The 24,481-nt window shown below is 44.2% G+C and overlaps 1 protein-coding gene across 1 annotated transcript; it reads left to right on the top strand.

Annotated features, from left to right (window-relative positions):
- Window positions 1–1,540: 1,540 nt before the first annotated feature.
- On the top strand, window positions 1,541–21,382 carry OLFM4 (olfactomedin 4). Its single transcript, XM_014551989.2, has 5 exons — window positions 1,541–1,810; window positions 6,418–6,570; window positions 11,925–12,137; window positions 13,122–13,272; window positions 19,796–21,382. The coding sequence occupies exons 1-5, from the start codon at window positions 1,586–1,588 to the stop codon at window positions 20,596–20,598; spliced, it is 1,545 nt and encodes a 514-aa protein (XP_014407475.2). The 5' UTR covers window positions 1,541–1,585; the 3' UTR covers window positions 20,599–21,382.
- Window positions 21,383–24,481: the final 3,099 nt, after the last annotated feature.

The raw sequence follows: 24,481 nt of genomic DNA, 5'->3' as shown, positions 1-24,481 counted from the left end.
TGGACAGGTGAGTTTCAATGGGGAGGCAGCACTGACAGCCCAGATGGCAGGGGTGGTGTGGAGCCTAAAGTTGGGGGACTGGTGTGGATGGGGTGTCCCCTCAGTGCTCTGCATCGGGGGGCAGTGTGGGGTGCTGGGCCAGGGATGCAGCCCCAGGGCTCCTTGGGGGCACCAGACAGACAGAGACTTGTCTTTGCCCCCTTCCCCTCCTTATCTCTTTTCCTCACTCTCTAGTCATTCATTTGTACTTTTCTTGCCGGGTCCCCTCCCCTGAGTGTCTGAATGGTGAATCAAGGGTTTAAAACTCTGTTTCTCACATAAGCAGTGTTTATTCTGAGAGTTTGAACCCTTCAAACCAGGTGCTCCAGAGCGCTCCCGGGAGACAGTGGGGGAACGGAGTGGGGCAGGGCTTTCTCTCCCGGTTTTGAACACAGCATCTTTGCCTGTTGAACCAGGCTTTAGGAAATTAAAGATAAAACCAAAAAATAAGAAGCACAAAAATCTGACATTTATATAATACTTCAAAGCCTATAAGCAACTTCTTACATAATATTTCATTTAATTCTAATAATTTAGGAATTGTTATAGCGCCAGGGGGCTCAGCGATTTGCCTAAGGTCACTGACTGATAAGAGAGAGCGAGCTGGTTTTTAATATTCAGGCCAACCCCTGTTTTTACCCTGCAGGGAGGAAGGCAGTGCTTACAGAGATGTGTGAAACGGTGGAGAGATGGAAAAGGGCCTGAGGACCATCCCTGTTTCTCAGTCTCATGAATACTTCTTGGTCTTGAGTTCCTGAGTGCCTGGCCAGCCCACAACAGGGTCTGGGACAGGGAGGTCTAGACAGAACCTTCTGGAAAGAGACGCTGCTCAGTGTGGCTCCCCTCCCCACCCCAGACTGGGTCTGGGGCAGCCTTCTGCTTGGGCTCTTTCTTCTGCATCAAGCTCACAGGGGCAAGGGCTTGGTAGATGCAGAGACATAACTGAATTTCCAGGGCTGACATGCCGCCAGTCTATCCTTCCAAGTGGAGCTGTTGAGAGAACTCGGTCTAGAAGCAGACACTGCAAGGGTGGGTCAGAGAAGCCTGGGCAGTAGCCAGGGAAGAGGGAATCCCCCGGGGAGAGTCATAGTCCCTAGGTGGAGTCCCCTAGCTTTCCCCGGGAAGCCACATTCAGGCAGTAGGGGGCGGGGGACAACTAGAGGTGGCTTCTGAGCAAAGGACCAATGCTTGCTTTTCCTTCCCGGGGGCCCCCCAAGCTCTGTTTCATCCACAAAGTCTACTTTCATCCTGTCCGTTTCAAGGAAATGTCAAGTCGGAAATCAGATATCGGGCTTGAGAAACCACATTTGAGTTAATATTTGGCAGGAGACACTCAGATCTAAGGGCAGCTGGCAGAGCGGGGCTCAGCGACACAGTGACTCACGTTCCCAGGTGTCCCCACCCTCCTGGGTGGTCACGGTCTCCCTGGCGGCTTCCTCTTTTCCTGCAAACTGGCTAGGGAAGGGGGAGGTGGAATCCCCACCAGGCACTATAAGAAGTCCTCGGGCTCCACGCAGAAGCCAGCGGCTTCAGCCAAGAGCACAAGATGAGGCCGGGTCTCCCCTGCCTGCTCACCCTCCTGTGCTTCCTAGGCCCAGCCATGGGGAAAACCTTGCTCCCCACCAACTCTGACTTCTACGCCATAACCACCGCTGAGTCCAGCTGGTCCACCCCCACCTCTGGCTCCAGCCTGTTCATCCCCACTTCTGGCTCCAGTCCATCCATCCCTACCACTGGCTCCGACTGGTCCAGCTCCAGCTCCCAGTCCCAGGTGAGGAGGCCCCAGAATCTGAGAGCTGCGTTCCTTCCCTTCCTCTGGCTTTTTGGGGACCTGACTATAATTTCATGGATGGTTAGGCCTGAGCACTCTAAAAGATTTACGACTCCCTTCGTTAACTGCAGGTGACCTGGAAATGAATTAAAACCTGGGTAAAACAATTAAATTGTTAGCAAGAGAAGCAGCATTTCAGTTCTCCAGCTGGGGGCTTTAGGGAAAGGATCCAAGCTTTCAAGAGGTTCTGAAACCTGCCTGTGCTTCAGAATCGGGGTGGGATGGAGGGGACTTTAAAAAATGGGGATTCCAGGTTCTGGCCTGGATGAGAACTGCATGGGGAGGGGCTCTGCCAGTAGAAGCTCTAGAGAAGTTCGTCTAATTGGTGTGCTGCCCATCAGGGACCCTGTGGCCGGTGAGGAATAGCCCTGGAGGGAGTGAGAGCAGAGATGCTCTGCAGAACCCTGACAGTTCCTCCGAGCCTTGTTTGTAAGGGAGATGGGTGACAAGCGGGGGGAGGAGTCACTGGGCCTTAGGAAAGTGCTATTGCGCATGGGTATTTCCCCAGAAGAGTGTTAACTCCTCAGTCTTTCTTATAAGGAATCTTAAGAGCCATTTCTAGCTCAAAAGGACAATAGCGGTAACAACAAACAAAACAAACAAACAAAGAAATGATAAACAAAGCATGCACTAGAAAGGGATGGGTTCAGCTGGTCTCCATCACTAGAACGTGCAGTAAGCCTAGTTCTTTAGCAGGTGAGTCCTCTTTGAATCTCTTTTGAGGAAATGGGAAGAGTCCTGGAGCAGTGAGAGGTCAAGGGGTAGGAAGCAGTTCCTCATTTCACCTCTGTCCATATCAGCTCTGGGCCTTTCTCTAGGAGTCCTGTTTGGCAAAGCCCAGGCTTTCCTTGCTACGGTGTGACTTGGGGTGGGGAAGTCGTAACTCCTCCAGAGCCTTTCCTCTATGATCTCTTTACTGCTTATGTGATCGTCCGAATGGAAGGTCCAATGGGAAAAGGGGAGGACAAGGCTTTTGTTTGTTGTTTTCATTTCAGCATCAGAACTACAAGGGCAATGAAAACTGCTCGATTATCAAATGGCTTGAATGGGACTCAGAGATGGCAGCAACAATGTTCACTGATAGCCTTATAAATGCCAGGACTATGTTAGGTACTTAAGACATTATCTTATTATCAGAGGTAAGTAAAATTAATGGTCCCATTTTAGAGATGTGAAAACTGAGGCTTAGTGAAGTGAAGTCATTGGCTTACAGTGACTAAGCTAGCCAGTTATACAGCTCCAACTTAGTTGTCCATGCTCTTCACCATTGTTCTCCATGCAGCTTTCTATACTTTCAGAGTGTCTAGATGAAAGGTGTCTATTTGTAAGAGGAGACTAGTTTCAGAGTTATGAATATGCACAAAGATTCTTCGTAGCCAGAAATCAGATATATCATTTTATTCCATGATACTACGTGATTTCTGGGGACAATTAGAACTGGTTAGCATTTTTTTTTTCAAATGAGGTTAATAGTAATAATATATTTTGAGGCTTTATGACCAATCAGAAACCAGCATTTGGGTTAAGAGGATCAGCTAAAATAATAGAAAATAAAATATAGGTCAAGAAGCAGAGAAATCCAAAGTGTGTGTTGTCTAGTTAAGAGGTAAATATTTAAAAGTAGATAAGGAATGGGGGTAGTTAAATTATACTCAGAGATTTTAATTTCTTTCCTGGTTGACTTGTCTCCCTCCGGCGAGTTAGAATCGCGACTCCCACTTCTTTTCATAGCAGGCTAGGTGTCACTTCCACTATAAACCTGATTTTCTAGGGCTGGCTGTCAGCTTGATGAGCTCTTTGGAAAGTGGTGGAAAACCCCTTTATAACTGTCATTGAGCGAGTTCCCAACGTATCATTTTCTGTACTTTGAAAATGTTGAGTACCATTATTTTATGCCTCGAGTCTACAGGCTCTTAGACTTGGCTGCTAATTAGAGCCAATTGCAACCTGAAATCATAAATGTGAGTCGCATCTTATGCCAAAGTGCTCCGAGTGCCCGGCATGCCTCATATGTCACCCTCCAGAGAAGAGGCCACTCTCATGATTCTCATTTCACTGCCTGGAAAAGGCTCCACGCTTTGCACAACATGGCAAGTGGCAGAATCAGAACCGCAACGAGTCACATGCCTTTGTCATCCAGCTCAGGGGTTGGTGGAGTAAAAAGACACTGAGGCTTTTCGTAGTGACAATGGGCGTGATTCGCTGGGCAGGAGGTGGGTCTTACTTGTCTCCCTAACACCAGAGCCTGGAAAGATGTGGACACCAGTCAGTGTTCATCAAACCAATGCCGTGTGAGAATCCATCAGTGTGAAGTGTCTGCGGGGCACACCGGGTCCTATATAACCTCCCCAAGGGGGTCACCTACCCTTCCAGAGGCCAAAGGGACAAGCCCTTATTTTTGTCCCCCATTCCCCACGTTACTCACATAGAGATTAAGCATTTGCCGCAGAGAGAGACCCATCACCATTAGTTTCATTGTCTGTGAGTGCGAGGAGCAGAAATATCTCTAATGGGCAACACTGATCAAACTTATGGACCATTTCAATGTCAGCTGAGCACCCTGGGCTGATGATAAGCAGGATGGAGGGTGGGGAGTCTGCAGTGCTGGGACAGAGATGTTCCACAGAAGACGGCGGAATGGCTGTCAGTAGGACTCATAATTATTTGCCTGCCTTTCAGGTGAACTTCAGGGTGAAAAGTTGTTAGCTCATCCTTTCTAGTTGATTGTCAAGAGACTGCTAGATGAGCTCTATTGTTTTGGGGGTTGACAGCTTTTTAGAGATCTCTTAAGAGTGGTCCAACCCTGTCTTGTGCAGCTAATTGACCTCCCTTTGTCAAAATGCAAGACTTTTCTTTTTTTGGTAGCTAGTTATTATAATAAGCTATTTCCTCAAAAGTCCATGATATATTGGTCCTCCTGTAAAAGCCTTGGCGTGCTCGAGCTGAAGTCATTCTATCTTCAGTGGCAGAGATGGAGAGATAGCTTCCCAGGGAAGCTGGCCCCTCTGACAGGCTCCTGATGGGGCTTGTCCAGTCCTTATTTGTCCCTGGAAAAGACCCTTCCCTTCTCCCTCTCCCAGCCCCAGTATTCAGCATAAACCTGCTCGTCCTTTCTCTTACTCTCCAAATTTTGCAGGTGTGGGATGTAATTGATGAAGAAAGTTGAAACTAATGTCAAGAATTTGCCTGGTGTAGAGAGTTTGGGGTACAAACATATGTATATTTATTTTATTTCTGCTCATCTTAAAGATTAGGTTAAATTAACAAGTAACTGAGTTGCAAAAGCCTGAATTAATTGGTTCAGAGGTCACTGATAGAATAGATCTTGATTATAGAAGCATCTAGGTCCAGCTTGTTCAGGAACTACAGAAGTTAGTAGATAATAAATCACTGAACACACCATCTCAGCTGCAACCTGCTGACCTCTGCAACTTTGAGAAGTGTAGCCGGCATCTCTACATAACCGTGAAAACCATTCCTCCCCCCTTGATAGTTTCAGAAAGAGACCCTTGGGGCTGCTGTTCCACAGGTGAGCTTTGGGCTGGCCGTCAGACAAGATCATTGAAAGTCACAGCCAGTCGGCTGCCAGGAGTTACTCTGTAAGGCAATAGTAGTAAGAAAAAAAATATGTTAATTGTGCCGGGATCCCCTTGGGGAAGTTCAAAGGGGGCAAAAGAAAAACAGGATCTTTCAAACCTGTCATTCTAAAATATGCGGTGGCACCAATGTGTGAGCCTGAATATATTAAAGAAACATCAAATATTTTAAAATGACTTTTCTGCAAGTGATAAGCTGGAAGACTCGAAAACAGTGTGCATGAAACCTTCACATTCATACCTCGTTTGGTTCTTAACAAATGGCTGGTTTGTTGCGACTTTGAAGGATGTTAATTATACAGTTTCCCAGATGAGGAGAGGATGTTGGTTTGTGTTGTATAGCTTCACTGTAACCTACATCCCTTGATGTTTTCCTCATTCTCCCAGCAGGCACTGGGCTGGGGTTGGGGTTGAGATGTGGAAAAGAAAATGAGGAAGTAGAAGGAAAAGGAATGTGGCATTTACTGATCACTTACCGTGTATCAGGGACTTGCTTGACGCTACTTGGCTCCCCTCAGGGACATCCCTGTGAACTAGGTTATCCTGTGAAGTAGGTGTTCTCTATTTGACAGATGAGGAAACTGAGACTTAGAGAAAATTCAGGTCCCGTAAGTGGTAGAATTGGAATTCAAACACAGGACTCTGATCACTTCTTTATTTCTTTTTCCTTAACATGGGGACAGTAGTAATTTCCTTTAAGCCTCTTCCAGAAAGGAGAATCATAGTGGTTTAGCCTGACAGGTGGAGAGGTGGCTGAACCCTAAGTGAGGTACTGCCTGGGAGACATGGCGATGGCTTTTAGCATGTTTCTGGGATTCCATTCATTTACGTATTGAACTCCACTTGCTGGCCTCCAAGCACTCTTCTGACAAAGCCAGTTTCTGGCTCTCCACTTGCCAAAAGGCTCACTTCCTGGCTCTTTACTGATGTTGAACTTATTTTTATTTACAGTCCTTTTCTAATTTCACCGGCTCCACGGATGAGCGCGGGATCTGCCAGTGCTCCGTCGTCCTGCCAGACACCACCTTTCCCGTGGAGAGAGTGGAACGCTTGGAGGTCACGGCTCAAGCTATCTCCAAGAAGTTCAACAAAGAGCTTTCTAAAGTAAGCATTTCATTCTTTTTTCCTCTTGCAACAATATCTTGGTAAGAACACACAAACAGAATACTTTTTATTCAGGGCTTTATAAGCAGCCGTTAAAAGCACATTTGCATCTAACGGAAACTTTAGCATTTATCTGGCGGTAACCTATGGAGTTCTTTATGGCAGGAAGAGTGAGAGCGCAGGAAGAAAGGATGGAGATGATTAGCACCATGGGAAAAACTCCCTTCAATACTGTGGTGCTCCCGCGGCTGGAAGGAAGCCTTGCCTGCTCCCTGTAAATTTCAGCTCTGCAGTCTTTATTTGGTTTTGTGGTTTCTTCTTCCTTTTGGTCTTGTTCTTGGTCCTTCCTCCATCTTTACATCCCTTCCTCTCCTCTGCCCTCTTCGTGCTCTAGCTTCCTGCCCTGGTACTTTTTCATCCAATTCCTATTCCAATCCTCCTCCTCTTCATTTCTTATTTCTCCTCTTGCCTCCATCCTTCCCTTGTCCATCCTTTGAAATCTTTCTTTCCCTTTCCTTCTTCATTCTTTTGCTTTTGTTTTTTGTTTTGTGCTCTTTTGGGTCTTCTCTTGCTTTTGGTCTTTCTCCTTTCTTCTTCTCCTCCCATCCCTCAAATGCCCCTCTCATCTTTCTCCCTCCCTTTTTTTCTCTCTCTTCCTCTGATTTTGTCTTCACGGTTCACTCTCTTCCATCTTTCCCTCTCCCTCCTTCTCAATGTTAGCCCCTATTGTCTCAGCAGGGAGCTTGTGTTAGATGAGTCTAGCATTAGACCAAAACCGAAGGCTTCCCTGGGAATTTGAATCAAGACCTATAGGTCGCTCAGCCTCGGGGAGAACCCCGACTTGACCCACTGATTACCGCTTTCTCCAGCCAGAGGAAGTAGCCCTTCTCTGAGCTGGCTGGAGCGGTGTGACTTGGCATTCCAGTTTTGACCCTTTAACCTTTTTAGCCACGTTAGAAATCAATTAGAAGGGCTCCCATTTTCTGCACAGGCGAAGTCCAAGCTAGCTATCATCAGATTACGCATCATTTGATATACCACACCATTAATTTACAAGGCGCTCTATCTTTGCCGCAAGATTCAAAATACGTTTTCCCAAGAAATTTAAGCTCAGCTACCTCAGCATCCAGCAGAATTATCTTTTAAGACAAAAATTATGAGGAGGCTGAGCCCTTGCTTTCAACCTGAATTGGTAGATAAATATTCTAAGTTTAAATGAGTGTCCAGGAAAATGTGTTTGACGACTCCGGGAACCTAGCTTCTTAAGAAATGAAATGTCCTTGAATTAATCAGCAGAAAAGGCACAGCACTAAATTATAAATTCCAACCATTAATATTCATAGTCTTATTCCAGCATAATCAAGTACAGATAAGAAGTTATGCATAAAAACATAACAAGTGGAGGAAAATCCTAGGTAAGATCTTTTCAGTTAGAGTCATTTGCTTTGAAATAGTGGAAGCGGCTGATTTGCATGTCTTCCTGGCTGGCAGGGATGTGAAGGGCAGTTTGAAACCCCGGGCTGCTCCAGGGAGAGGTTTGTGAGTCTGGGACATTTCATTCCAATCCTGTAAGGGGGAGCTTGTGGCATATGCCTTGCAAATAATTGGCAGGGAAGAAGTGCAGAGTAGGAAAAACTTTCAGTTCTGAAAGTGTCAGTAGCTGGTCCTAAACAAATTGGTGATGGAGGCCTAAGAGAGGAATTGACCTGCTGGCTGTAATTTGCAAAATGGATTCGGGGCGTGACAGGTGACACTAACAACTGTAACAGTAACAGCTTCCCTTTGTGCTTTTCTTAATGCTGCCAGTTCTAATTTCAAGCAACCCTTTAAGGCAGTTAGGCCACTGTTCTTTTCCCCATTTTAGGGATGGAAAAACTGAGGTTTGGAAGGATAAAGACACATAAATGTAAAGGGCGCTCTTCTCTTGGCCGGTTAAGCCAGGTCAGGAATTTGGGTCTTTGGAATCAACCGAGTTATCTTTTTTCTCTCGGCCGTGCTGTTATCATCCTCTAAGAAGAGGTGCAGTAGGTCAGTAATGCCTTCCATCCAGAATTATCTCTTCAGCTGAGGGCTTTGAGTTTCTGCGTGAATTATTATAGCTGTCCCTAGGTTGCCTTGGAAATCACCTTTGATCTAGCGGCCTAGGGGGGATGCCCGTTCGGTCAGGCCGGTAGAAAAGGGTTTTGAGTGTCTATGATTCATTATCTGTCAATACACAGAGAAGACAGGACTGCCTCTGCATAAGATGCTGAAAGCACTTTATACTTTCCTTTTGTTTGTGGTGTGTCCTCTTGTGACCGTACTTAGGACAGAGACAACACAAAAGGCAGCTCAGATTTTTTTTTTTTCCTCTGGAGGGTTACGGTCTTCGGGGCAAGTTATTTAGTGTGACACTTTTGCTAATAGTCCCTCATGCATGAGAAGGTTGAGGCAGCGTAGGACACATTTAGGCAACCCATAAACACATAGCATTGATTGAGCAATGTTTTGTGCAGTGAAATGTAGTAAATTAAAAGGTCAGGTTGAGAAAATCTGAAATCACTGTTTCTGTAATAATTGCTGTCATGTATAGGGCATCCATTACATTAGGCGCTTAATATACATAATCCCTAGTGCTTACAATCATCATGTAAACTTGGTACCATTACCCACAGTTTCTAGGAAGAAATTAAGGCTTAGAGAAATTAAGGGATTTGCCCACTAAGTACTGAAGTCAGATTTGAGCTTAGGTGGGTCTAGCTCCAAAGTGCTTCATAGGTCTTGATGGTCATTTCAAGCTCAATTAATCTTGTGGTTAGAATATATTAAAATGGCAGGCTGTGACAAAGTACATTTATTTATTTCAAATAATCTGGTTATGGTTATGAGCACAGGTTTTGAGGAACTGGCAGAAACATGAGCCAGATTAATTCTTTAGCTTAATAACCAGCTGTGCTGCATTCTTTATCTATTACAAGACCACGTTTACTGCATGGAACCACTACAAACCTCCAAACGGACGTCAATTCTTAGAAGCCATCAATGACATGATATGTGTATAGCAAACAAAAGAATGGAAGCTCTGACTGTGGGGCTGGCGGTTTGAAGGCAAATTTAGATGAGTCTTCTAAAGCTTCATCTTAGAGTGATGAGGACCTGGGCAGTAAAAGTGTTGAGACACGAGGTGTCTCCCTAGGGCTAGACCCATATTCTCTGCATATCCTCGGGCAGGTTGAGCTGCCTCTGCTGAGGCTGCACCTTCCAGGGAGAGCTGGGATGTTTCCAGAATTGTCCATGCCATCTCAACCCTGGAGATCTGTTCATGGGAAGGGTTTAAATTAACAGTCTATTTAAATTAGTAAAGTTCAGACTGTGAAGTCTTTCTGGCCCATCCTCAAAATTCTCTTCCTTCTTCTAAAACTCCACAGATGATTCCAATTTTCCTGAGCGTCACTGAGCTATTCTAGAAATGTCAGCTGAAGGAACCTCAAGTCTCCCCCCGGAACAGATCTTTGTGGCAGAACTCGGGCAGGCACCCCACACACTCTCAGAGGTCACAAACTCCAGGGTAGGCCTTGGTTTTCAGGGAGAATCTGGGAGAGCCACATTTTATTTAACAGAAATGACAGTTGAATCACTCATTTTTGTAGAGCAACAGCTGTGATATGCCACCAAAATGTTCCAGGAAAGCTAAGGGAGTTTCACTTGTTCCAAGAGCTGGCAAGGCCAAATGCCAGCAAGAATATTCATTTCACAGATTTCCATTTCTGCAGTGGGTTGGCACTTCAATTATTATTATTATTTTTATCACAGGCAAGGTTTTATGCCTGATTTTTGTAGAAATTGAGACCTGGCTACCTTATATCTGTGTTTGTACTTTTGAGGGGGACTTGCTAGGTTTTATATATATATATATATTTATATATACACACATTTTATATATATATATAATATATATATTAACCTCCTTATCCATCAAAACGTCACCAGCCTTTTCAGCCTCATCTGATGGCAGTGAGCATCAGTTGCCAGAGGAGCTACACTAGCAGTGCCAAGGGCTGCATTTTCAACTTTCATTTAAATCCTCTTTGCCTGAAGCCCTAGCCCTTCAGGTCTGCGGCCTATGAGCCTACTCTAATTTGCACAGCGGGGTTAAGTGGAAGGGCTAAAATGACAGAAGTGAAGGCTGCCTTTGGTATTAGAAGGATTAGAGGCCAACATCTGTCTCTGAGTCTCTGAATTCATGCAGGCCCTGTGGATCACCCACTTGACATTAGCACAGTTTGGGGGAAAAGTCTCACTTCTCTTCAAATTTTTAAAAAGAATATATAGCAACTTTTAATGAGCAGGTCCTTAAAAAAGCCATGGCATTTCTTTTAGAGATCAGATACAGAAAGAACCACCAACTGTGTTTATTGGCATCTCCATTTGGAGATTCCAATTATACACTGAACCACCAAGGGAATTTTTGGAAGTATTTTAACTTAATGATCAGACATTCAAATATATGCAACAAATGTGTAATTTAAAGGTCTGATTGCAATAATCAGTTCTTGGAATAAATTTGGAATAAATATGTGGGTGCAGTTCACGAAATGTGCCCTTTATAGTTGCACGTACATGCGCATATTGTGGAGTAAGTTAGGTCTTTATGCCACTTTGTCGAAGGCAGAGGGGCTCAAAAACTCATTGCATATGGTGATCAAAGAAGGAATTCTTCCTAGAGCATTTCTTCCTCTTCTAGAAGATACTTAGATTTAGAGCAGTGGTTCTAAATGGAGGGAGGGTGCTGGTGGTGGAGATTTTGCCCCTGGGGAATATTTAGCAACATCTGGGACATTTATGGTTGTCACAACTGGGGTGGGGGTGGGGTTGGTGCCATTGGCATGTAGAGGCCAGGGATGATGCTAAACATCCTATAATATTCAAGAAAGCCCTCCCTTCCCCTAGGAAGAATGATCTAGCCCCAAATGTCAGTAGTGCTGGGAAGGCCTGATCTACAGCATATGCATTGAGGGGAGGAGGGTGGGCAAGAAACTCTGATTCAAACCAATTTAGTTTGGAGAGCTACTATCTTCAAACATTAAAACGGAGATTAAAATGTGCTTGTGAATGATGACTCTGAAGCAAAATTATTTTTAGTCTAGGCAAGAGCAAAATCCACACCCTTCCCATTGTAGTAATAGATTCTTTTGACTTTGGATAGATTTTTAAAAATCTAGTTAAATATACTTCTGACCCATTTCTTTAGTTAAAAAAAAAAAAAAAAAAGAAAAGATTGACAGCAATCAATTAGTCCCAGCGGACTTGGTAGTGGAGGAAGGCTGTATGACATCACTCAGGGAACGGTCTTGAGCTGTTTGACTCCCTTTCAGGTGAAGGAATATGTCCAGTTAATCAGCGTGTATGAGAAGAAACTCTTCAACCTAACTGTCCGAATAGAGATTATGGAAAAAGATTCCATTTCTTACACGGAACTGGACTTTGAACTGATCAAGATAGAAGTGAGGGAGATGGAGAAACTGATTAAACGGCTGAAGGTCGGTTTTGTTGGAAGCACAGTGATTGTTGACCAGCTGGAAGTAGAGGTAAGGAATGAACTCACTTCTCATGAATTAATAATAGAGTCTTTCCAGTGAGCCGGTTCTAGGACCAGGATAGGAATCTCTCTCTTCTGATGTCTAATTCTATAAGCTCTCATCACCACCTGGCACGTGCCGTGTTCTGCTTTAGATGCACGCCTGTCTTTGACTAGTAAGTTACACACGTTGGGAACATGCTGATTGAAGAATAGGTGTCATCTCATGGTCAGAGGCAAAGAACCAATGGCCTTTCAGTATCTCTAGAAAGGAGATAAGTGTGAACAACTCCACAGCCAAGCTAGGTCAGGGGTCTCCTCTGTTCTGGATTTACCCTTATGGGACTAGACAGCCACAATTTACCTGATTTTAGACATGGTAGGTCTGTTTCTCCTTTTGAATGATCACATAATCCTTGATCCCTCTTGGAACTCTTCTCCAAATACCGACAAGCCTCTTTAAAGGACTTTCTTATGAGTAGGTCATAGTGATGGCTTTTAAGCTCTGTGGATAAAGATCACCACATTAGGGTTATGGGTGGGTAATTTGTATCAGCAAGAATTTACTAGCACAGGCAGGACATGGGCTATAATTGAGAATTCCAGTTACCTATTTCAGAATGTAAGTTTCCTCTGGCCCTCACCACTCATTAGAAACTTAATTATAATACAGCATGAGTAAACACACATTTATAGGGGAAGGTTATTAGAAATGAACTTTAATGGACATTTGTGGATGCCGAAACTAAGCCTGTTCTCCGTTATTAAAGCTGTTAAAGTCTTTGCCATTTTCTTCTTGTCACACACATCTGCCTGTGATCTGACAGGCATTCACTCTAAACCAGGAAATGTATTCTTCCAAATGAAACCATTCAGAAGAATCTCGGGTGTATTTCTCTGGCAATGTTTCCCTAAGTGACAAATTCAGCCCTGGAATGTTTATGAAAGAAATTGCACAATAATATAAAGTCACTCTGAATTTTTATTTCCTTAGATAAGGAATATGACTCTCCTGGTAGAGAAACTCGAGACGCTAGACAAAAACAATGTTCTTGCCATTCGCCGAGAAATCCTGGCTCTGAAGAACCGGCTCAAGGAATGTGAGGCCTCTAAAGAGGAAATTGGCCCCACTCCTCCGGCTCCAGGTGAGCGTGCCTGATTTTCACCAGGCCTCGTAAGGAGCTGATGGTGGGATGGGGAAGGGCTCTGGGATTGTGGACGTGAAGGAAGGATGGAATTTTTGCAGCTCCGAGTTTACTCTTCCCTATTTTTAAATCTTGTCCCTTACCAGCTCTACGACTATCACCTTCTGGGGCTCACAGAGAAAGAGCACAGACAATGAGATGATTTAAAACAAAATCCCCACATTACACATAACCCCTTTGTATTTACGAACAGGGAAAATGTCTCTGTGATGGACTGGCCGTGGCAGGGGGGCGGGTGAGGTGAAAGCCTCTGGAATCTGCGAGGCATCCCCTCCGCTCTGTCCTGTGGATTGTCAGGGCTGATCGGCTCCTTTATCTGATGAGCTGCCTTGAATCCTCCTTTCCCCCTTCTTTCCTTTCCTCCTTCCACCTCTTTATTTCTCCTTCGTGTTTTCCCTAAGTGCATGTAGAGCATCTGCTGTGTAGTGTGTCCTAGGATTCAGCGAGGATTTAACGGGTTTCTCCACGTGTCCAGGACATGTGGGTGTGTCCTGCCGGCCCTCCTGGACCGCGAGTTCCTGGAGGGAAGGGATGGCGTCTCACTGCTGTCTAAGGATTCGTCCTTGGAGAGGGTCAGGTGTAGTACAGAGGTGGTCACCCCATAACCACCTCCTTGAATGGGGTCATGGAATGTGGGAGTCAGTGTCCTGGCTTTGGGATCCCAAGGGCCTGAGCTTCTCAGCTATGTGGCCCCAGCAAAAAGATCCTTCATCTCCTCCTTGGTGAAATGGGAGAACAGTAGGACCTACTGCAGGGTTGCTGTGAGGATTAACAAAGTAAGGCTTGGGAGGCTCAGAGCTCAATGATCAGGATTTCTGTGCTGGTGATTGTTACTGTTATTAATGGTGATAATTGAAGTGAACCCCGTGCTGCAAACGAAAGCGGTGCTAGACCCGTGTGCGCTTCAACACGTGCCGCAGGGTCAACTAAAGCCGCAGCGTCCAGCCCTGGAGCCGGGGTCGCGGGGAAGCTCTCTCTGCATGTCCCGAGCATCTCAGCCTGAACGGCGACTGTACCTGTTCACCAGATCATACAGCTCTTGTGATTTTCATTCATTCTTGTTGTCACAACTGCTTCCTTTTTGGCCGTGCGTTTCTGGATCCTTGTCAGTGTTGCTGGTTTCTTTAAGTCTTTAATGAAATACTGCCGTAGTTATAAGCCTCTTGGTGTTGTTTGCTTTCTTCTCTCCCTCTAGTGCAGCTGGGGATCTGTCACTGTATGACAGACAGAGAAGGGTTGGGACAAAGGCCACGCTCTGTCCTCTGTAACAAACGAGGCTAAATTTGGTCTGGGATCAGCAGTGTCAACGCGTGTGGGGAAGGAGAGCTCGTTCTGCGGGACCATGGAGGGCTCCCTGAGGGCAGGAATATAGCGATGACAACCCCTGTTAAAACCTGAGCATGTCTTTCTCTCCTCCCTCCCTCCGTCCCTTTTATCTTTCTCTCTCTCTTTTTTTAACTTCAGCAAAATTTCCCCATGGAATATCTTTTCCCAGCACAGTTTTCTGTGCATCCCTTGGAATGAGGACATTTTAGAGCAGGAAGGGACATTCAGGGTCATCAGACATGACTGTCTCAGTGGAGGGGACTTGGCGGTAAGGATGCTGCTTTTCCTGAGGTCACACAAGATGGTTAGTGACAGAGCTGAGGGTGAGGCGCAAGGCCCCTTATTCCCTGTCGTCTCAGGACCTTGAAGGTCAGGCATCAATAACGCAAGGTCGGTGATGGGGGAGAAAATACATCGCTTAGTATCTAAGGAAGAAAACAAGCAAGTCTGTTGTATTATTTTTGTTAGCACTTTTTTTCCTAGAACTTTCCCCCAGGTCCTTACACTTAGACTTTCATGAGCCCTCCCAGCCCAGCTGTGTTGTTCAAACAAATTGGACCCAGAGTTCCTCTCACTTTCCCACAACCTTGGCCATCCCTGGATCCCTGCCAAGCCCCTTGGCCCTCCTCCAGCTCTGTTCATATTATATTTATGATGTTTATATTAAACTGACTTTTCGTCATGTTTTGAAATCAATTTCTTTCACTTGTTCTCTTTCTGTTTGGATTGGTCGATGATGCAGAATTGGAAAATCCCCAGGCACCACAAAGTTGTGGGCCTGTGGAGACTTTAATTAAAGTTACTCACTATTATGGGACTTTAAAATCTGGCCTGTCTGCTTTTTTTTTTTTCCACTACAGACTTGCACAGAACAAAACAGACTCTATGCAAGTTTCAGCAAGAAAGTAATTCTGTGCTCTCTCGGCCCCTCCCAGCAGGATCTTAGAACTAGTACCTAGAATTAGGGTTCGATAAAACACGCTTTATAGATGGTTTATGCTGCAAATGACATCTTTTTCTGCTTCACTTCATAGAACTTTCTAATCTAAAATAATTGGCCTTGTGCTCATTAACTGTTTTTCCTGAAAACAACTGACTTCAGTTTCTCTCTGTTCTCCCCCTGAATCAAACTAACTGCAGACAGTAAACTATGATGCAGAGACCCTGGAGTCCTCACTGTTGTGCTTGGAGATCCAAGGGTCTGTGCTGACACACAGTAGGTGTGCAGTAAATGGTCAATGAAAGATGTGGGGTGAGCAGCCCAAATCCCAAGCCTGGGGAAGAGCCGGGTGTTGGGCAGCATAGAGCCAGTAATTCAGAATCAGTTTCATGTGAATCATTTTATGATTGTGACCATTTTAATTGCCTAATTCTCACAAGTCAATTGCATTCTCCTCTTTTCTCCATCCACGTTCAGTTGGCCAAATGAGAGAGTGCATTGACAGACCCAAGATTATGTTTCCTCTGCTAGCATATAATCCTCAGCTTAGAAAAAAAAATGCTACTAACCATGAGGCTTCAAAAACGCCAAGTTAGAGTATTTCAAAGCCTCACCCTGTGGCCTCCCAGAATATTCTCAGAATCCCATGACAATATCTAAGGAGCTACATGATGAAGAGATGGCTGACTAAGTCTATCTGATGTAGAAGGTTCCCTGCATTATGTTCTATGGAGTGAATACAAGGCTCTTGGGAAAATTCAGATATGCAGCAGGGTAGAGCGTTAGTGTTTTATAAATAAGACTAAGCTGAATTTGGAAGATTTAATTAGTTTTTCATTCCTTTATTCCACAAACATAATTTGGTGCCACTGTGTGGTCGGTCCTCTTCTGGGCACTGAGGTCACCAGGATGGGTACAGAAACCTACAGAACCACTACCTAGGAAGGGAAACCAGTCCTGTAAAATTTCAGTTGTAGCATCATGTGGTTATAATGCTGATCGTTACCGTTTACTGAGTCACCTGTACATGCCTTCTGTCTAGTCTTCCTGACAGTTCTGCAGAGTAGGTATTATCATTTTTCTTTTAACATAAGGAGGCTGAGGCTCAGAAGGTTACATAACTCGCGAGAGGAGACACAGCTCCTAAGTGCTGGAGTCAGGATGTGAATTGGAATCTGTCTGGCAATATTTTCACTGTACCGGGCTACCTTCCATAGAGGCTTTAATAGAGAGAGAGGCACACCTGTGATTCCTGGGATGACAAGAAGGTTCCAGCGACTCACCAACCTGATTAACACCAAATTATCTTGGCTTCCTTGCTTGCGGAGTAGCTGGAAGGGTACTTTTGCTCTGAGTTCTATGGTGTGTTCTCTCACATTAGAAAATACAGAATGATTTGTTGGTCTTCCACAGATCTTGGGTCATGGTTGGGCAGTGGGTTGTTGTTCCAGTGGCAGGGTTAAGTCGGGATGAGTAAGGAAAGGAATGGAGTGTAAGACCTTGAAATGCAGGAAGGGGCTGGGAAGGGGCATGAGAAGAGAAGGGGCCGGGAGAAGCTGGGTGTCGATGGGGTGGCTGGATGGGGACTCCGGCTGGGCTGGGTGAGCAGTGGGCACCGGGCTGGCTGTCAGTTTCAGTATTGTTTCTAGGACGGTTTGCTGCCAGGAGTCGAGGAAGCCCGCCACAGCCTTGTCACGTGTCTGTCACTGCTGTAGCCGCACCTGAGCATTGACAATACTTAGATCTCTTCCTATTTCCACTTCCTTTGACCAAAGCCAGGGCTCAAAAATGGTCCAGAGGAGATAGAGGATACAGGAGAGATAGCAAAAAGGACAGGAGAGTATTTAGGAATGGTTGGTGGGTGAGGAAAAGAGATCTACATTTTATATACAGTTTTAATATTTAAACCAGGTACAATTTTAATCTCCTGGTCAACTTGTAAAATGGTGAGACATTATTATTATTTTTACTATTAGTAGTAGTAGTAATAGTAATTTTTAAGAGAAATTTATTTTGGTTCCTTCCTATCTAAGGATTTCCACATCTAGGACAGAACCGTTTATTATCTTTAATTTCATAATAAAATGCTTGAATATGTATATGCAACATAAGTTTTCCTTAAATATTATATTGCTGTTGGTTTGGGACATTTCTTTTTCAGGAAGGCCAGATCTAATTAGGCAAACAGTCCCTCGGTCTTACAACCTGCAAGAGAAAAGTGACTTTCTTCCATTTCCTCAGAGTGAAATGTAGTTGAATAAATAAGTTCTCAGGAAGAGATTTTTAACTAGAAAATTCGGTTTGTAACATATGGAAACTCAAACAGTTTTTCTTATCATTAAACTGAACACACCGCTAACTTTATTTTAATAATTCATGCATTGTTTCATAAACAAAAGCAAACAAGCATTCATCTGAGAGCTCACTTTTAGAAGAGGAAATAATAATTTATCATTTTATTTATTATTTCTTTAGTGGAGAGCCGTCTCTTGGCTGAACACACGTTGCTTTTTTATTTATGAAATGGCGCATGCATTATTAAAATAAACCCGCGACTGTGTTCTGCTTAATGATATGCAAAATTATTTGAGGTTGGGTACAGAATGGTTTCATTCCTCTACCTGTTGTACGGTTGGCTGACTTTTCCACCAACTGCGGATTTATGAGAGCATTTAAGAAGCACGTATTTAATTCCAGGACCCTAAAGTCCCAGCAGATTGGAAAAATAAAAGCAGAATTTCTAGTAATGGTTTCACCTCTGAGCAGTCCTTGAGGAGGGGAGAGGAGGGAGGCATTTAGCAAGGAAAGGAATGGATCTCCCCATACCTATAGAGGCAGAGACTCAGAGGCGAAAGCTTTGCACCCCTTTGCTCCCCGCCGTCTTAATCTCAGGCAGTTGTTTGGAGCTCTGCTTCTGGCTTGAGCTCACCTCCTATGCTCTCCATGGCTCCCCGATTCCCCAAGCATTTAAAGCCAGGTTCTGTTCCCTCCCCACTCACCTGCTCTGTGCCAGGTGGCAGGATGAGGGAAACTGACCTCCAGTGTACTTGAGGTTGAATTTTCTTTGTTATTCCAATAAAATTTCTCACCAGTTTTTTTAAGGGTATTTATTAAGATCCCAGAAAATGGGTGTTCAAGTGTTTAGATGGCTATTATAAGAATACTGGAAGAATTTTCTTTTCTTTTTTTATAGCTCATGAATGCTCTGGGTTGGCAGGCATATCAGAGGGAGGGCTATGTGAAGGGCTAGTGGCCCTGAGTCATTCACCCAAGTATTACAGGGAATGTAGAGTCAGTGGACCAGTGAGCCTGGTCCTCCTTGGTTGTACACGTTGTGACAATGGCTGTGTCAGAATGGGAAAGATGAAAAACCTGCCCATCACTCTGTGGTGCAGGGGACTATGGATTATGAACAGCAAGACCCACCTTGTAGCTCTGCAGCGAGATGGTCACCAAGGAATATATGGGATGGCTGTGTCTTGGGCACAGAGCAGGCAACGTGGCCCTAAAGTAACTTCTGTGGCTTCTCAAGGCTGAAATCCCACCATGAGAGGACCACCTTTCTGTGTCTTTAAAATACCGTGTTTAAAACTTCCTCTTCTGAGAGTAGTGAGAGTAGCTTGGGGCAGTGTGGGTATGTGGTGTGGATGTGTCCTTGGGATCTGCCCAGGGAAGGGCAGAGGGTGAGGGAAAAAAAAAACCTGCCTAGGACAGACTTCTCCTTCATCACAATTCTTCCTGACCCTGGTGAAAGCATTTCCTGGCTTTATGGAAGTAGGGTAGCATTCTCGCGTGATCTTGCTTTCTTGATACGTTTATAAGAAAAATGAAATAAAATAACATTTGTGAAATGCTTTCTCATAGAAGAAAATATATTAAATTCACCAAGTCGTCCTTTCCTCTTTCTGGGCCCACAAACCTTATAATATGGCTCTGGGCAGTTGCATTATCCCCATTTCCCAGATTGAAAGCCCATCCACATAAATAAAAGGGAGTTCTCTCTAGAACGGACAGTGGGTTGGCGTTGAGACTGGAACCAAGAGAAGGTTTTGCCTCCTCTCCAACCGAGCCATGGTTGTCATTGAACGTTGACAAGAAAAATGTTTACGGATTCCTTTGGGTCTTAGGATAGTAAACTGTTTGTATCTTGTGATTCATTTTCTCTAAGAATGTCCTTTCATTTCCTTGTTCCTCTAGGGAGCTGTGCTCACGGTGGTGTGGTGAACATCAGCAGACCAGATATAGTTAAGCTCAACTGGAGAGGGTTTTCCTATAAGTATGGTGCCTGGGGGAGGGATTACTTGCCCCAGCATCCAGGCAAAGGGCTGTACTGGGTGGCACCTTTGGATACAGATGGGAGAATTTTGCAATATTACAGACTTTACAATACAATGGATGATTTGCTATTGTACACAAATGCCCAGCAGAATCGGATTACCTATGGCCAAGGCAGTGGTATAGCAGTTTACAAGAACAGCATGTATGTGAACTGGTACAACACGGGGAACATTGCCAGAGTTAACCTGACCACCAACAAGGTTGCTCAGACTCAAACTCTCCCGAATGCTGCCTACAATAACCGCTTTTCGTATGCTAATGTTGGTTGGCAAGATATTGACTTGGCTGCGGATGAGAATGGATTGTGGGTGATTTACGCCACTGAAGCCAGCACTGGTAACATGGTGATTAGTAAACTCAACGACACCACACTTGAGGTGCTAAACACTTGGCAGACCAGGCAGTATAAACCATCTGTGACTAATGCGTTCATGGTGTGTGGGGTTCTGTATGCCACCCGTACTCTGAACACCAGAACAGAAGAGATTTTCTACTACTATGACACAAACACAGGGAAAGAGGGCAGACTAAGCATTGTCATGCAGAAGATGATGGAAAACTTGCAGAGTATTAACTATCACCCTTTCGAGCAGAAACTTTTTGTCTATAACGATGGTTATCTTCTGACTTACGATCTTGTCTTCCAGCAAAAACCCCAGTAAACTTTTATGTGTTCAGGTGAGAGAGAGAAAAATTTCATGGAAAAAAAATGGTCTTCTCCACTTATTTATCTGTCTGCGGGGCCAGGGGAACCCAGAGCATATCCGCTTAGCAGTAATGTTTGGGAGCTCTGTTCTACCATACTGGAGACTTAGGACTTCTGAGTTCTCTTGGAAGCTGTCTGCCTCCTGGGATTCACTTCTCTACTGAGATAATGTCCTTCCAAGGTGGGTGGGATTTTCAGAGGTCTTGGGACATTATGGTTCTGAGGAAGCCTTCAGTGAGGTGACATCTGGAAATTAAGGAACTTCAAGAGAGCTCTGTATGGCTTTTGGGGATTCTTTGCACAGGAGAGAAGGCCCAAGGACCAGTTCTCTTCCATATAGCCTGGCTAATCCTTCCATGCCCGAAAGAACCTCGAGCTTAATTAAGCAGATTGTTATCCAGAGCTCCTTGAGGGTCCAAATCTCCAACTTACTAGCCCCTTAAACCATGTTTGTATATAGCAGACAAGTAAATTTAGCATGCTTATATCATATCTGTAAAATGCTCTGAGTTTTCTGGAGAAAGACTCTTTTTGGCATTAAATTACACACTGCAAATCAAGTGAAGATGAGGCACTTGATTTTTCTTTTCTTCGTTGTCAACCTTCATAAGAGTCAATAGAACCCTCCACTGCAGAACTGCATTCCAAAGGCAGCTCAGAAGATCAGAATCAGACTTATCAATCAATTCTCTTACCCCTTCCCAACTTCCTACTTCAAAAAAAAATTAACTAGTTTTTAATGAAACAGATATATGATTAACAAAACTAACTTTCTTTTTTCTCATCAATGCACTTTTACTTACATGACTCTAAGAACATAAAAAAAGCAAATGGCTGTGATAAAATGGTAGCATGTCTAGTTGTATCATAAGCAGATCATTATGATCGGACTTAATACAGGTCTAACATATTAAGATCTGACTTAATACAAGTCTGAGTCATATCAATTGCTTGCATTAAGTCATATCCATTGCTTTGTGAGAGTTTTGTCTTTGTCTAAGCCTGGAACTTGTAAGAAAATAAAATTTTAATTTTTTTTCAAGGATGATATGTAAAAAAAAATACTTAAAAGCATGTGGAAAATCAGTGCAATGTGAAAACCTCGCAGGTGTGGGTGTGTGTGTGCTTTTGGGTGCCTTTATCATCTGGTCTTGGTCTATTCTCACTTGATGTTCAAGAGTCCTGCTTTATAGGACTGGCTCCTGAAATGATGTACTCTTCCCCTTTTAATAAAGGATTAAAATGTGTTTTGAAAAAATTGTTGTCCTTTGCATTTTTTCACTCTTTTATTATTAAAAAAAAAAAAAAAGCCTTTTACTAGAGTAGTCCACACTTTGCTGTGATGTGTAGAGAATGGCTATCTCCCAGACGCCAATCCACCCAGTGGCAGATAATGTCAATAGCTTTTAAAGGACTCCAAAGTCAGGGCTGGCTCTTTAGTTTTCATTTCCCTTTAAAATCCATTCTCTCTGGCAGCTCTTGCAATATGAGCCTGTACTCTTTTCTTTGGGGATATGACCTTATGTACTTATTAATTTGCATGACTGATCTGATTATTTCCAATGTGAGGACTATATTTGTGTTGCTTATGTTCCTTTTCCAATTGAGCTATTAACATGGGTCGGAAGCCTCCAGATCTTCCCCAGACAGGACATCTTGGACAGAAAGCCATATTGGAAGAGAGAAATACCTTTACCAAAAAGGATGTATCAGAGCACGAGTGACCTAGAGCTGGAAGGACAGACAAGTTAGGCTAGGGCAGTCTTACTGAAAGGCTCATTTGCAATCCAGGCCAAGCTTTTTCAGGCGAGTGGTAGCTACAATATTCAGCATTTTTAGCAAGATTTTTCCCCTACTTTCCAGGGCTGAGCACAGAGACAGGTATGGCCTTCAAAATGCAACGAGATATGAAGATAAAGACAGGTATGTCATGTGAGATAGAAGCTAAACACAGTGATGTTATATTTAATCTGGCTCTAGGCAATTTTCCAGATGAATGTTTCTATCAAGTACACAGTATGACCTCTGAAGATTCAGGAAGGGAGGCAGGAAGTCAAGGTAACCCTAGCAATCAGCTCCTTAATTCAAAACGGCTACGGAAGTATTTGCATGAAGATTCCCTTCAAAACCTCTGGCCACCCGGCCTGGGTGTTGTCAGCCTGCAGTGGCTGCCTGCGGGAATCTACCCCCCGGGAAGGTTGAACAACCCAGGGATTCTGGTTTGAGGGTTTACTGCAACGCAGCTACATAATGGAAATTTTAGCTCAAGACATATCAGCTATCACCCTTTTGTGGGAAAAAAAAAATGTGTATATATATTTAAATCAGCTTTATTGAGATGTAATTTACATGCGGTAAAAATCTGCCAATTTTAAGTGTGCAAGTAAATGAGTTTTGACAAATGTGTACAGTTGTGTAAAGGCTATGATCATTACAATATAAAACATTTCCATCATCCCCCCAAAGTTCTTTTGTGCCCGTTTGTGGTCAGCTCCTCCCCTCAGCTCCTAGCCCTTGGCAACCACGGATCTGTTTTCTAGCTCTGTGGAATCACACCAGATGAAGCCTTTTGAGTTTGGCTTCTTCAGATTTCCTCTTGAGAAAGAGAACTGGTGGGTTCAAATTACCCCAGATGGTGACTGAACATTAACAGTGGCTCACAGGGTTTCCTGCATTTTCATTATTGGGAGGAGGTTAGATAGAGGAGGGTGGAGAGCTATGGTGAGCTATAATTATAGGTGTTCCCTCATGACCTGAAATTGCCTTGGGGGGAGGGGTTAGCTCTGGGCATCAATCAAACCTACCTAGTATCACCACCAAAACCTGGACGTTCCCTTGCCACCGCGTATTCAGTGTTTGTTCTCTAATCTCTAACCTTGCGCAACACGCATCTCTACCCACGTTGAGTCCTGATGCCGAAACAAGTCAAGCAAAACTGGATTTGACTCCTGGTTCTGCTGCTTACAAGTGCTATGGCTTTGGGCAAATTCCTTGAATTTTTCTGACGCTCAAAGTCATTTTCTGTATAATGGGATAACACCGCCTACCTTAGAGTCCTGTTGTTGAATTAAGTGATATTAAGTACATAGTGTTTGGTTCAGTTTGGGGCACTTGCTCTGCCCTCAACAGAGTTCTTATCCCTGCTTCTCATCTTGAAATTTAGGTTCAGAGCAGTCATGGAGTTGATGAGACAGAAGGCTAATTGGGATCAGAGTTTACAACCTCTCCTCTATCTGACTTGTGGCAAGTAGTAACTCTTTAAGCAAGCGCCATTTTGGCATGAAGGAGGTCCTTCTGCTGGGACACCCTCTCTTTGTCCTCAGCTCCACGACTGAGCCTCAGAGCTGATGCTTTCTATCTTCTGACAGCAAGAGACAGACTGACACGAGCAGCTGAAACTGAGGCTTCTTCCTCTTTTGAGCCACTGAAAACCTAAATGAAGGTTGGCTTTCATCAAGCGCCATGACTGGAACCAAAATAGATGTACACATTCTCCTACTGGCTTGGCTGAAGGCAGCAAGCACATCCATCTTCTCAGAAGACGGATGGGTATTTATCTTGCACTCTACTCTTAGTAAAATACATTTATCTTTTAGGGTCTGTTTTCATTGCCAACCTCAAGAGTGTGCTTTCCTCTCTTCTTGATTCGTGACCACTGAGAGGGAACTGGCAATGGACGGACTGAGCGTGACTGTGTGGCCACTTCAGGGTGAAGTAGGGAGGTTCTGGGCTAGAGCCCTGCCATCTCAAACAGATGTCACTCCATGAAGAATGATTAGCCTCCTGTGCTCCAGAATGTTCCGGAACAACAAAAGGGTAAATTGTGACACGTCAGGAAG

Source organism: Camelus ferus, chromosome 14 (genome assembly GCF_009834535.1).
Source record: "Camelus ferus isolate YT-003-E chromosome 14, BCGSAC_Cfer_1.0, whole genome shotgun sequence".
NCBI lineage: Eukaryota > Metazoa > Chordata > Mammalia > Artiodactyla > Camelidae > Camelus > Camelus ferus.
The sequence above is the reverse complement of the archived record's forward strand: the minus strand, read 5'-3'. Positions and strand labels throughout refer to the sequence as shown.

Excerpts from the sequence above, each read along its gene's own strand:
- OLFM4 (XM_014551989.2), top strand. The coding sequence starts at position 1,586 with ATGAGGCCGGGTCTCCCCTGCCTGCTCACCCTCCTGTGCTTCCTAGGC. Across the intron at positions 1,811-6,417 it reads GCTCCAGCTCCCAGTCCCAG|TCCTTTTCTAATTTCACCGG; the intron begins GTGAGGAGGCCC and ends TTTTATTTACAG. Across the intron at positions 12,138-13,121 it reads TTGACCAGCTGGAAGTAGAG|ATAAGGAATATGACTCTCCT; the intron begins GTAAGGAATGAA and ends TTATTTCCTTAG.